The sequence below is a fragment of the Bufo bufo genome, chromosome 1 (genome assembly GCF_905171765.1).
Source record: "Bufo bufo chromosome 1, aBufBuf1.1, whole genome shotgun sequence".
Taxonomy (NCBI): Eukaryota; Metazoa; Chordata; class Amphibia; order Anura; family Bufonidae; genus Bufo; species Bufo bufo.
This window is the reverse complement of record NC_053389.1, coordinates 533138698-533153074: the sequence shown is the minus strand read 5'-3', so window position 1 is coordinate 533153074 and position 14377 is coordinate 533138698. Positions and strand designations below refer to the sequence as shown.

General features: G+C 51.0%; 1 protein-coding gene across 1 annotated transcript in view; it reads left to right on the top strand.

Moving 5' to 3' along the window:
• Positions 1-14377, top strand: part of MOV10L1 (Mov10 like RISC complex RNA helicase 1) — a 93417-nt gene that overhangs the window by 66825 nt on the left and 12215 nt on the right. Inside the window, exon 12 of the mRNA XM_040413822.1 lies at positions 3203-3343. Coding sequence (XP_040269756.1) covers positions 3203-3343 — 141 coding nt within the window. The remainder of the gene's footprint in view (positions 1-3202; positions 3344-14377) is intronic.

Here is a 14377-nt window from a genome sequence, read left to right as displayed (position 1 = left end):
CCCTGCGGAGTCTGCGGTCCCCGCTTGGGCATCCGCCATGTCCAGTGTGGCCGCTGATTTGGCCTTAGTCGTCAAGGCAGCCATGTCTTTTATAGAACATGTGGCAGTTCCCAATCCTGTGGCGCCCACCACTCAGTCTCCCCACAGTGGTTCCCGCAGAGGACGCCTGTTTCCCAAGAGGCAGCGTGAGCGGCAGCATCCCTCCTCGGATGACTCCGCTTCCCCCCCTCGTCTAGAGGCGTGTCTAAGCTCTCCACCATGGTGGCTGACTTAGTGGCGGCTATCCGTGACACCTTTAATCTCCAAGGGGATTCCCCTCCTTTCTCTAGGAGGGAGTTCGCCCTTTTCCCGTCCAAGAAACCGGAGACTGCTTCGTTTCCTGTCCATGAGGAATTTTCCGCGGTCATTTCCAGGGCCTGGAACCGCCCTAATCAAAAGTTTTCTGCCACCAAACGCATGGATACGCTTTTTCCTTTTCCGGCTGACAGTGTGGAGATGTGGTCTTCTCCCCCTAAGGTGGATCCCCCGGTGGCCAGGTTAGCCAAAAACACGGCCCTCCCGGTCCTAGACGGCTCCTCTCTGCAGGATGCTGTGGACAGGCGACTAGATTCTCTTTCCAAGTCCATCTTCTCACTGGCAGGCACGTCCCTGCGGCCTGCCTTTGCCTCCGCTTGGGTGGCCAGAGCTCTTTCGGTGTGGTTACAGCGCCATCACCAAGACCTGGCGGAACAAGATGCGTCTCCTGACACACTGGATTTGGTTCTCCAGATGTCTCAGGCTTCTAAGTTCTTCTGTGAGGCTTCCATGGACGTTGGTTCCCTCTTCGCCCGCATTTCAGCCCTCTATGTCATTCAGCGCAGAGAGGTCTGGTTGAAGGTTTGGGACGCCGACGCTTCTTCCAAGCGTTCTCTGGCTAACCTTCCCTTTGAGGGTTCCAGACTGTTTGGAGCTCAACTTGATGAGTTCATCTCTGCCACTACAGGGGGCAAGAGTACTCCTCTTCCACAACCTAGGGCCAAACGCCCCTTTCGGACCAGGTCTTCCGGTTCCAGTCCTTTCGCCGCTTCTCTTCTAGCAGGACGTCGTCTGCCTCCTCCACTGGGGGGGGTCACAGGACTCCCGCAAGAAGCCCTCCTTCAAGCCTCAGCCTTCCTGGCGCCCGAGGGCGCAGTCGGCCCGCCCTGCTGCTCCCAATCAGTCTTCCGCATGAAGGGACGCCCCCACCCCTCGTGGTGAGGGGCCGCCTGCTCTCTTATCGGGTTACAAGATAGAGTTTGCGTCCAGGCCGCCGGAACGGTTTTTTCCCTTCTCGCGTTCCGGGGGATCCGGCCCGAGCCTCGGACCTCCTGATGGCAGTTTCCTCCCTTCTGGACCGGGGTGTTATTACCCCAGTTCCCCCAGAGGAACAGGGCACAGGTTTCTATTCAAACCTGTTCGTGGTCCCAAAGAAGGAAGGGTCGGTGCGTCCGATCCTGGATCTAAAGCTGCTCAACAAGTTTCTGCGGGTGCGGAGGTTTCGAATGGAATCCCTCCGCTCCGTTATTGTCTCTCTTCTTGCAGGGGAGTTCCTCGCGTCCGTAGACATCCAGGACGCCTATCTGCCTGTCCCGATCGCAGAATCTCATCAACGATTCCTACGCTTCGCCATTGGTGGTCGACACTATCAGTTTGTCGCCCTTCCTTTTGGGTTAGCGACTGCCCCTCGGGTCTTTACCAAGATCCTAGCGCCGCTCATGGCGCTTCTTCGCACCAGGTAGTCTCTCCCTTCCACCTTAACAAGGATCTTGTCCTGCCCTCCTTTTGTCCTTCTCCGGCAAACCCCAAGGAACGGGCTCTCCATTCCCTGGATGTCGTCTGGGCTCTGAGGGTGTATCTGACGGCTACCGCCTCCGTCCGCCGTTCAGATTCCCTCTTTGTGATTCCTGAGGGACCTCGTAAAGGTCTGGCGGCCTCCAAGGTCACTGTGGCGCGATGGATCCGCTCGGCTATCTCCGCGGCTTATCGCGCTCGTGGTAGGGTTCCCCCGGCTCGGATTACCGCTCACTCCACTAGGGCGATGGGAGCTTCCTGGGCAAGGACCATGTGATGGTGATGGATCGTGTGACGGACCATGTGATGAGCGCAGTCACCACAGGTCCTTTACCCAGGTCCTGAAGAAAGAAGAGAAGCCGGGCTGCGCGAACAAGTGGATTAAGGTAAGTTAAATTATTAGTAAAAAAATTTTTAACCCCTTAAGCCCTATTTCACTAAGCATTCTGTATTAAGAATGCTATTATTTTCCATTATAACCATGTTATAAGGGAAAATAATAATGATTGGGTCCCCGATTTTCACGCAGCCCCATTCACTTCTATGGGGCCTGCGTTGCTTGAAAAACGCACAAAATAGAGCATGCTGCGATTTTCATGCAACGCACAAGTGATGCGTGAAAATCACCGCTCATGTGCACAGCCATGAACAGGTCCGGATTCAGTGCGGGTGCAATGCATTCACCTCACGCATTGAACCTGGAAATCTCGCCCGTGTGAAAAAGGCCTGATAATTAGGCTGTACTGTCAAACTCCCCCCCCCCTCCAGTGCCTGTGTCCCCCAATGTCATTTACAAGAAAATTTGATTTTTCTACTTACCATAAAATCCCTTTCTTATTTGATGCACTGGGGACACAGATCCCACACTTGTGTTTTCTTTCCATTTTCCTTCTGTTCCTGAGCTTTGGTTCTTTTTGGTTCCCTTCTGGGTCCAGGACATGTTGGTTCTTGTTTTTTTGGGCTTTTCTCCTACTGCTTTTGGACCTTCTGGTTAGTCCACTGTTTGTGTAAAGGGCGGATCCAATTTATTTTTTTTCTTCTCGTGGCAGCTGGTGAATCCCCCAATGCATCCAACGGAAAAGGGATTTTCTGTCAAGTACAAAAATCCTTTTTTTTTCTAGACTAGCCCAGCCTATTACACTGTTCCATACCTTTTTTTCAGTATACTGTTGTATACCAGCTAGACTTTAGGCCTCTTGAAGGCTATGGACACTTTTACCATGTACATCAGTTTTCCTTAGCCTATACATTTAAAATATGCAAAAAGAACTTGATGTGTTTCACAATGAACTCAGACTGGCAAAAATGTTTGCATAAATAAATATGACAGAACTTAGTGAAAAACCTGAAGATAAGAAATGTTTTGGTTGAAGTATAGATGTCTTTTGTACAGGTGCGATCCTGCGAAGATTCAATTTATAAGGATTCTAGAAACTTCCTGGGATTCCTCTGCAATCCAAAACGATTCAATGTGGCAACAACTAGACCAAAGGCCCTGCTGATTGTACTTGGAAACCCCCACATTCTTATGAAGGTGTGTAAATACAGTAGTGGTGATTTACATATGCAGTTGTCAGTTTTTAGGCCTTATTTTATTGTAGCAAACCATTTTTATGGTCCAAGGTCCTTTCCCTGACACCATTTGCCATCTGGAAAGTTTAGGGTCTGTTCACACTGGAACTTGTCTGTACGTTATGTTCTGTAGAAAAACATAAGGAAATGTCTGTTAATGTTCCCATTGATTTTTGTGAGGTGCAGAATTGTATGATCTGCTCTGATGTTCTGTAGGAGCAATTCGGATTCATAGGGTTTCCACTTTGATCTGTTAAAAACAAATCCATCAGTTTGTCAAAAGCTGAAGCCTCAAGAACAGTGTGAACAGAGTTTTATTAGGGAGTATGACAAACACTGCAGTGAAAATTCCAATTCCATGACTAATCTCCAGTCCATGAAGACGTCGGTCTTAATGACCCTGCGCTGGCGCATCCACCGCTGGCATACAACAGCCTTAAATCTCGCCAGCTCCCTTGCTGGGGTAGATTTATATAATTTTCTACGCCCAAAACTGGCATAGAAAATTATAAATGCGACTGGTCTGCTGATCCGCCCTCTTCCCTGCCCACGCCATGCCCCCCCCCCCCCTTTTTTTTAGAACTGGCATACGTGGCATGGAAGGGTAAGAAGTTGCAAGTTTTGCTGCAAATCACCTTTGTGACAAAATATACCCCCCCCCCATAGTTTCTGTGTGCACATGTTGACCAATGCTAGAACATCCACTCGCCTCAGAGCTGTTTTGCAGGTGAATGGAGGAACTAGAGGTAATGTAGCAAGAAGAAAGAAGAAAATTTTATTGTATGTTCCTTTTTGGCAGGAACTAGGTATGCATTTAAACAGTACCTTAGGTATAGGATTCTCTTTAACCCCTTAAGGACACGGACATATTTCACCTTAAGGACCAGGCCATTTTTTGCAAATCTGACCAGTGTCACTTTGTGTGAATACCTTTAAAACGCTTTTACTTATCCAGGCCATTCTGAGATTGTTTTTTTTGTCACATATTGTACTTCATGTCACTGGTAAAATGGAGTCCAAAAAATTCATTTTTATTTATAAAAAAAAATACCAAATTTACCAAAAATTTAGAAAAATTTCCAAGTTTCAATTTCTCTACTTCTATAATACATAGTAATACCTCCAAAAATAGTTATTAATTTACATTCCCCATATGTCTACTTTGTTTGGATCATTTTGGGAATGCCATTTAATTTTTGGGGGACGTTACAAGGCTTAGAAGTTTAGAAGCAAATCTTAAAAATTTTCTGAAAATTTCTAAAACCCACTTTTTCAGGACCAGTTCAGGTCTGAAGTCACTTTGTGAGGCTTACATAATAGAAACCACCCAAAAATGACCCTATTTTACAAACTACACCCCTCAAGGTATTCAAAACTGATTTTCTCGCCCATTCCATTGGGGGACACAGACCATGGGTATAGCTTAGGCCATTACTAGGAGGAGACACTATGCAAATAATAAAAAACAGCTCCTACTCCACTGGCTATACCCCCATGCTCCAATAGGAGGACCTCAGTTTTAGCTTAATGTCGGATAAGGAGGTGACACTCGTGCTCTTGCAGGGTTGTCCCTGTAGTTTTTTCTTCTCCGGTTTGTTTTTTTCTAAACAGAGGACGCAGGGTCGCATGGTGCGTCCCTGGTCTCTCAGTGGAGCGAGCGCCGGGGTCGAATGGCCGTCCCCGGCTACCTCCCTTTCCCCCCAGAAGATAAGTGGAACCGGGCTCGACCTGCAGCTCCGGTGGCCTACCAGATCCGGGGTCACCTAGTCCTGCCCTCTATCCAGTGCACTGCCACTCCTTGTGCCAGATGACTGAAGAGGTGACCACCTGCTGGTCCGGTACAGAGGGTGAAGACTGCAGGACTCAGATAAGTACATCGGCTCTCCTGCAAGCTCCCCCTCCCCCCGTGCTCACATTGTGACACGGTTCTTTAGGGCTTACCTGTGGATCTGGGAGGGCCGGCTGGTTGAGAGGGAGGAGGGATTCCTTCTTGTTCCCTGCATTCTGGCGGTGGGCGCCATTTTCGGAGTCGGGGTCTGCCTTTTGTTATAGTTCCCGCGCGCGCGCGATTTTTTACCACAATCTGTGACGTGACTGGGGGTCGGAGCCTATCGGGTCAGCTCCGGCGCTTCCGCTTTGCCTCAGCGCCTCTCTACGCTTGAATGCTACTTCAGCTCCTCACAGGTCACGGTAGGACAGATAGTGTTCCGCAAAGCTGTAGGAAACCCTGACTCCGGGATTGCCGCCATCATGCCAAGACCTGGGGGCCCCCCAAAAATCTAAAGCGACACCTCAGGTCCCACTGGGATCCTGTAAGATCTGCTGCTTGCCACTATCGGTTACAGGCTCCTGTGACTCTTGCCTCGGGACAGGATCATCCACCTACTCCACCAAACCAGCCCAGTCCCTTCGGAGCCTGCGGAGCCCTCCTGGGCCTCTGCCATAGCTAGGGCGGCCGCAGACTTGGCCCAAGTCTCGCGCGCGGCCATGGCCTTTATGGAACGCATGGCGGCCACTGATCCACCGCCTGTGGTTAGCACCGCTCCACCTCCCGGTGCCCCCCACAGAGGACGCTCGACCGCTAAGAGGCATCGTACGCAGCAGCATCCCTCCTCGGATGACTCTGCTTCCCCCCCTCGCCTGGAGGCATGTTCAGCCTCTCCCTCTCGCAGGCATTACAAGTCTGAAGGGGAAAGGTCAGGCTCGGACGAGGACACTGAGCCGGAACCCTCACCTAAGCTCTCCATCATGGTGGCAGACTTAGTCACGGCGGTACGTGACACCTTTGACATCCAGGGGGAACCTCCTACTAGTAGCCAGGAATTCCCCCTCTTCTATTCCAGAAAACCGGAGGCAGTCACATTCCCCATTCATGGCGAGTTCGCCAAGGTCCTTTCTAAGGCTTGGGAACGCCCTAATCACCGTTTTTTCTGCTACGAGGTGTATGGATACTTTTTATCCTTTCCCGGCAGATAACGTGCAGCAGTGGTCTTCTCCTCCTAAGGTCGACCCACCAGTGGCCAGATTGGCTAAGAATACGGCAATACCAGTCCTGGACGGGTCCTCCCTACAGGACTCTGTTGACAGGCGTTTGGACTCTCTTTCCAAAGCCAGATTCTCTCTGGCGGGCACAGGTCTGCGGCCCGCAGTCGCCTCAGCCTGGGTAGCCAGGGTGCTTTCGGTGTGGTTGCAGCGCCATCATCAGGACCTCGCGGAGCAGGATGCCTCTGCAGACACCCTAAACTTCATCCTCCAGATGTCCCAGGCGACAACATTCCTCTGTGAGGCCTCATTGGACGTCAGCACTCTCTTTGCGCGGATTTTCGGCCCTTTCGGTCACGCAGCGCAGGGAGGTCTGGTTGAAGGTCTGGGATGCCGACGCTTCCTCCAAGCGCTCCCTCACTAACCTCCCCTTTGTGGGCTCCAGACTCTTCGGTGCTAAACTGGACGAGATTATCTCTGACGCTACGGGGGGGCAAGAGTACACACCTGCCCCAATCTAGATTTAAGCGCGCCTTCAGAGCTCGCCCCTCTGGCGCTAGAAACCAGTCCTTTCGACGCTTCTCCTCCTCCAGGTCTGCGACAGCCCCCTCCTCCGGCGGCTCTCAGGACTCCCGCAAGAAGCCTTCCGTTAAGCCTCAACTTTCCTGGCGCCCGCGGTCACAGTTCCAGGGGAGTTCTGCCTGCCCCGCGGTTCCCAAGCAGTCCTCCGCCTGAAGGGGCGCCCCCACCGCTGGGCCGTCTGCTCTCCTTTTAGCATGTCTGGAGGGCTCACGTTCAAGACGCCTGGGTCCTGGAAATTGTAACTCCCGGTTACAAGATAGAATTCGTTTCCAGACCTCCGGAACATTTCTTTCCTCAAAGAAGGAGGGATCAGTGCGTCCGGTCCTGGACCTGAAGCTGTTAAACAAGTCCCTGCGGGTGCGGAGGTTCCGGATGGAATCCCTCCGCTCAGTTATTGCTTCTCTTCTTCCAGGGGAGTTCCTCGCGTCGGTGGACATCCGGGACTCCAATCTGCATGTCCCTATCGCAGAATTTCACCACAGGTTCCTGAGCTTCGCCATTGGCGACCGTCATTATCAGTTCGTCGCCCTTCCCTTTGGGCTGGCGACAGCCCTGCGGGTATTCACAAAGATCTTGGCGCCGATCATGGCGCTTGTCCGTACCAGACGACATTCTGATAAAGGCTCCCTCTCGTCCCCAGGCCGAAGACAGCGTCAGGATCACTGTTCAGACTCTGCAACAGTTCGGCTGGCTGATCAACTTCCCGAAGTCCTCTCTCCAACCTTCCCAGAGGGTGACCTTCCTGGGGATGATTATGGACACTACTGCAGCCTGGGTATTCCTCCCGGATTGCAAGTTCTCACGGATACGGGAGTCGGTGTCTCGCCTTCTGCATTCCCTGTTTCTCTCCATCCGGGAGTGCATGCAGGTTCTGGGGCTTATGGTGGCCTCTTTCAAGGCAGTCCCCTTTGCCCAGTTTCACACTCGGCCTCTGCAGCAGGTGATCCTGTCTTTCTGGGACAGGACATCGAAGGGTCTGGACTCTCTGATCCGCCTTCCTCCTCGGGTTCGCATGAACCTCCCGTGGTGGCTGTCCCCTCAGAATCTGACTTCGGGGAAATCCTTCCTCCCAATCTCCTGGACAGTCGTCACCACCGATACCAGTCTACTGGGTTGGGGCGGCGTTCTCCGAGCTCGGACGGTTCAGGGGGTGTGGTCAGAAGTGGAAGCCCGCCTTCCGATCAACATATTGAAGCTCAGAGAAATTTTCCTCTCTCTGTCTCATTGGACCCCTCTCCTAACAGGTCTCCCGGTAAGGATCCAGTCGGACAATGCCACAGCCGTGGCCTACATCAATCATCAGGGCGGAACCCGCAGCCGGCCAGTGATGCAGGAGGTGAAGAGGATCCTCCAGTGGGCGGAGGCTCACGTTCCAATATTGTCTGCAGTGTACATCCCAGGGGTCGAAGACTGGACAGCGGACTTTCTCAGCCGCAACAGGGTGGATCCGGGAGAGTGGTCTCTGCATCCGGACGTATTCGAGGACGTCTGTCGCCGTTGGGGCTGCCCGGACGTGGACTTGATGGTGTCCAGGCTCAACAACAAGGTTCCTGGCCCGAGCTCGGGATCCGGAGGCGTACGGGGTGGATGCTCTGGTGTCTCCGTGGCAAGACTTCGCACTCCTCTATGTCTTCCCACCACTGCCTCTACCTCCAAAGGTTCTTCACAGGGTCGCGGCAGAAGGAATCCCGACCATCCTCATCGCTCCCAATTGGCCTCACCGCGCCTGGTTCTCGGAGGTCACTCGGATGCTGGCGGACTTTCCGTGGCCTCTTCCCCTCAGGGAGGACCTGCTGTCTCAAGGACCTCTCTTCCACCAGAATTTACAACCACTTCGTTTAACGGCGTGTCTGTTGAGACCACTATCTTGAAGAAGAGGGGCTTCTCGGACTCTGTCGTGAAGACCATGATCAAAGCCAGGAAACCAGCTTCCTCCCGGATATACTATCGTACCTGGAAGGCCTTTCTTGCCTTTTGTGAGAAGATAGGCGTTTTTCCCCTTCATTTCTCCGTTCCAGTGGTCCTCTCCTTTCTCCAGTCGGGTCTTGAGATGGGAATGTCCCTGAGCTCTCTGAAGGATCAGGTCTCCGCTCTGGCCATTTTCTTTCAGCGCTCTCCGGCTCTGCTAGGTCCGGTGAGGACCTTCCTGCAGGGGGTGGCGCATTCGGTCCCTCTGTATGTCCCTCCTCTGCCGCCCTGGGATCTGAACCTTGTTCTGTCTTCTCTCCAGGCGGCTCCCTTTGAGCCCCAGAGGAATATTTCCCTGAGCTTTCTCACCGGGAAGGTGGTCTTTTTGGTGGCCATCACCTTTATCAGGAGGGTATCGGAGCTGGCCGCCCTTTCTTCTAAAGGGTCCTTTTTGGTCTTCCACAAGGACAAGGTGGTACTGCGCCCTGTCCCTTCCTTTTTGCCCAAGGTGGTTTCCGCCTTCCACCTTAATGAGGACATAGTCCTGCCATCCTTTTGCCTTGCTCCGGCGAACCCCAAGGAGCACGCTCTCCATTCTCTGGATGTTGTCCGTGCTTTAGGGTGTACCTGTCGGTTACTGCCCCATTTCGCCGCTCGGACTCCCTTTTTGTGGTTCCTGAGGGGCCTCGTAAGGGTCTGGCGGCCTCCAAGGTCACTGTGCCTCGGTGGATTCGGTCGACTATTGCCATGGCCTATCGGTCCCGGAGTAGGGTTCCCCCAGCGGGGGTTACCGCACACTCCACCAGGGGACCTCCTGGGCTAGGCGCAATCGAGCCTCTATATCACTACTTTGTAAGGCGGCCATCTGGTCGTCCTTACATACCTTTACAAAGTTCTACCAGCTGCACTCTTTGGCGTCGGCTGATGCTGCCCTAGAGCGCAAGGTATTGCAGGCTGTGGTTCCTGTTTAACCGTTGGACGTTTTCCCTCTGGAGATGCTGGTCTTCCCACCCCATGGACTGCTCTAGGACGTTCCATGGTCTGTGTCCCCCAATGGAATGGGCGAGAAAAGGAGATTTTTTTTTGTGAAACTCACCTGTAAAATCTTTTTCTCGTCTTTTCCATTGGGGGACACAGCTCCCACCCATTCTTGTCTGTTGCAGGAGGGGTTGGTTCTATTCTAGTGGGACCTTATGGTTAACGGCCCGGTGGCGGTGTTCCTTGGTTTCTGATCTCCTTCTCCTACTGCTTTTGCATGCACTGAGGTCCTCCTGTTGGAGCATGGGGGTATAGCCAGTGAAAGAGGAGCTGTTTTTTATTATTTGCATAGTGTCTCCTCCTAGTAATGGCCTAAGCTATACCCATGGTCTGTGTCCCCCAATGTAAAAGACGAGAAAAAGATTTTACAGGTGAGTTTCACAAAAAATCTCCAGGCTATGAGCTGTGCGCTGCGATTGGCCAGCGCTGCAGCAAGGGACACGCCTCATACAAAAAATCAGTCAGAGGGAGCGCAGACACCGGAGCCTATACCGGGCGAACGGAGTGGCGCCCAGACATACTAGTAAGTGCAGGGGGACCCCTGGGTGCCGCTCTATCCACTGATATAGTTAGTTCATTTCAAAATTTCACTTTTTTGGCAGATTTTCCATTTGAATAATTTTTTTCCAGTTACAAAGCAAGGGTTAACAGTCAAACAAAACTCAATATTTATGGCCCTGATTCTGTAGTTTACAGAAACACCACATATGTGGTCATAAACTGCTGTACGGGCATATGGCAGGGCGCAGAAGGAAAGGAATGCCATACGGTTTTTGGAAGGCAAATGTCAAATGTCCCATTTGAAGCCCCCCTGATGTACCCCTAGAGTAGAAACTCCAAAAAAAGTGACCCCATTTTGGAAACTATGGGATAGAGTGGCAGTTTTGTTGGTACTATTTTAGGGTACATATGATTTTTGGTTGCTTTATATTACACTTTTTGTGAGGCAAAGTAACAAGAAATAGCTGTTTTGGCACCATTTTTATTTTTTGTTATGTACAACATTCATCTGACAGGTTAGATCATGTGGTATTTTTCTAGAGCAGGTTATTACGGACGCGGCTATACCTAATATGTCAACTTAATTTATTTATGTAAGTTTTACACAATTTCATTTTTTTAAACAAAAAAAAAATCATGTTTTAGTGTCTCCATAGTCCGAGAACCATAGTTTTTTCAGTTTTTGGGCGATTATCTTGGGTAGGGTATGATTTTCGCGGGATGAGATGACTGTTTGTTTGGCACTAATTTGGGGTGCGTATGACTTTTTGATTGCTTGCTATTACACTTTTTGTGATGTAAGGTGACAAAAAATTGCTTTTTTTACACCGTTTTTATTTTTACGGTATTCACCTGAGGGGTTAGCTCATGTGATATTTTCATAGAGCAGGTTATTACGGACGCGGCGATACCTAATGTGTAGTGCATTTTATTTTTTAATCAGTGATAAATGTGTGTTTTATTTTCACTTTTTTTTTTTTTTTTACATTTCTTTGACCCAGACCCACTTGGTTCTTGAAGATCCAGTGGGACTTATGTCTGTCTAATACAGTACATTACACTATATAGTGTACTGTATTTTCACTTTACTTAGTCCTGATCAGCACCATGGACAGCCGGAAACCTGTGAAGGCGTCCGGTTGACATGGTAACCATCACTCGCTGCCACAACAGAGCAGCGGGTGATGGGGAGGGAGGGGGGGCCCCCTACCTCTGTGATCCCGTCAAGAATCGGAGGCTGAAACGGCACAGCAGCCCCCGATGGGGGAGGGAGGGAGCTCCCTCCCTGTTAACCTCTTCCATACAGCAGTCCCTACGGACCACGGCATGGAAGGGGTTAAACAGCTGACATCACAGCACAGATATCAGCTGTTTCAAGCAGAGTGTCAGCAATGTCCTGACACTCTGCTAAAACCGCTCGGCCAGTTCCGATCACCGCCTGCCGCACTGCGGTGTTTGGAAATACACATGACGTACCGGTACCTAGAGGCTCTGCACTTTGACAGAGACAGGTGTGATGACTTGAGTAAAGATTACCATATTTCTCTTTTTATAGGATGCACCTTATGATAAGACACACCTAGGTTTTAGAGTAGGAAAATAAAAGAAAAATATTTTGCACCTAAAGGTGTGCTAAATTATTTAATAAAATAACAACAAAATAATATTTCACACTGTAATGGGTGATCTGCTGCTAACACACTGTGTTATGGTAAGAATCTGCGGATGATGCACAGTTATGGGGGTTCTGTGGAGGATGTACTGTTATGGGAGGATCTGTGGATCATGCATTGTTTTTAGGGATGAGCGGACCGCTGGATGTCCAGGTTCGAGAGGTTCGGCTGAAATTTGTTTCAAAGTTCGATTCGGGACCCGAACTTTGGGGCACTAAAATGTCTTTAAAAACTCGTGGAAAGGGCTAGAGGTATGCAAAAGGCTCCAAAGTGGGTGTAAAAGCAGTACAATTGCCCTGCAAAAAAATGTGGATAGGGAAATGACTTAAAATAACATAAAATACATAAAAATAAAAAATTAGCTTGAACCAAGAGGCAGAGGTCCAAATGGAGTAGGAAGTTGAGGAGGCTGTGGTAACTGTCAGCCACCAAACATTGGGAGATGGCAAAGAGAACGCACAAAGTGCACTGCAGTATAACAATGGCTGGGTGCGGCGGTACACTTTTCTACTCTGCCAATATAAGACATAACGATCTTGAGCCAGGAGGTGGCGGTCCCAGTGGGGAAGCTCGCCAAACTTTTTTAATTTAATTTATTTTTTTCTAGATTTTTTTTTAATGTTTTTAATTTTTATTATTATTTTTTTTTTTTGTGGAGGCCCCAAAACATTGGCAAAAAACAAAAAGAACGCACAAACTGCGCTAGAGTATAAGAATGGCTGGATGCAGCCGGTATACCTCTCTACTCTGGCCAAGGTACGGACAAGTCCTGTGGGATCCATGCCTGGTTCATTTTAATGAACTTGAGCTTGTCCGCGTTGGCTGTGGACAGACAGATGCGCCTGTCCGTGATCACACCTTTGGTGCCACCTAGCTGTGAACGGGGATCCTCCTCATCATCATCCTCCAAAACTGTGCACTGGCTGCTGTTGGTGCAGGAACCCACCCTCTGAGCTACCTGTGGACAACTGGCCTGATAACCGTGGGAATGATCTCTGTTCCTCCTCCTCTTACTCCTGTGCCACATCCTCATCCATCAGCGCCTGGCTGTGCTGAAGTTGGTGGTGCAGGTGTTGTGCTAACATGATGAGGAGGAAGTGGAGGAGGAGGCGGCAACAGGAGGCACCGAGAAACATCCAGCAATCCTCGGTAGCGGTAGGACATGTGCCAAACCGCTGTCCGCCTCAGGCCCAGCCGCCACTACATTTACCCAGTGGGCAGTTAGGGAGATATAACGTCCCTGCCCGTACTTACTGGTCCTTGTGTCTGTGGTTATGTGGACCTTGCCACTGATGGCGTTGCGCAGCGCACACCTGATTTTTTTCTGACACTTGTTCGTGCAGGGCAGGGATAGCCTGCCTTGAAAAGTAGTGGTGGCTGGGAACCATGTAGCGTGGGGTAGCCACCGCCATGACATTTTTAAAACTGTCAGTCTCCACCAGACGGAGTGACAGCATTTCAAAGGCCAGCAATTTTGAAATGCTGGTATTCAGGGCCAGGGCTCGCAGGTGGGTAGGGGGGTACTTCCTCTTTCTCTCAAGTGTTTGGGGGATGGACAGCTGAATGCTTCCATGGGGCAGTGTGGAGATGCTCAGTGAGGGTGGTGGTCTGGCTGCCACATCCTCTGTTTGCAGGGTGGCTGGTGCACCTGTCACTCCAGAGGGGGAGGAAGAGCCTGAGGCCGCAGCAGAAGAGGGCGCAAGAGTCCTCTGATCTTTCATAGTTCTTGAGGTGTCTACTCCACTGCAGCTTGTGCTTTGCGGTTAGGTGCCGGATCATGCAGGTGGTGCTCAGGTTGAGAACAATTATGCCTCCCTTCAGGCTCTGACAGCACGGCATGAAACCACCCATGTTTTGAACCCCTCCCTCCTCTTCCTCCGAACTGCACACATCACTGGCATGACCTGGATGCCATGTGAGGTCTAGGACCTCATCAACCTCCCCACCACTCCTCACCCCTGCCCTCCTCACTCCTGGCCGGTCTGCACGCTGCAGAAAGCTCTAGCAGTTGACACCTATGTTTCGTCATCAGAGACATGCTGCGGTGGTTCTCCCACGTCCTCATCCTGGTTGGGCATCAGTGCACTCAATCTCTGTCACTTCTGGGGCAGGGCTAGGTGGATGGCCCACGAAAACCCCTCCAGCAGAGTCATCAAAAAGCATAAGTGACTGCTACATGACTTGGGGCTCAGACTGCTTGGCTGATGTGCAAGGGGTTGAGGTGGAAGATGGAGGCCCGTGGGCCGCCAGTGCCAACTCTGTCTTCCACCCGGTCCACTGCTGAAAGCGCAATGTGAAGGAACTGAAGGCCC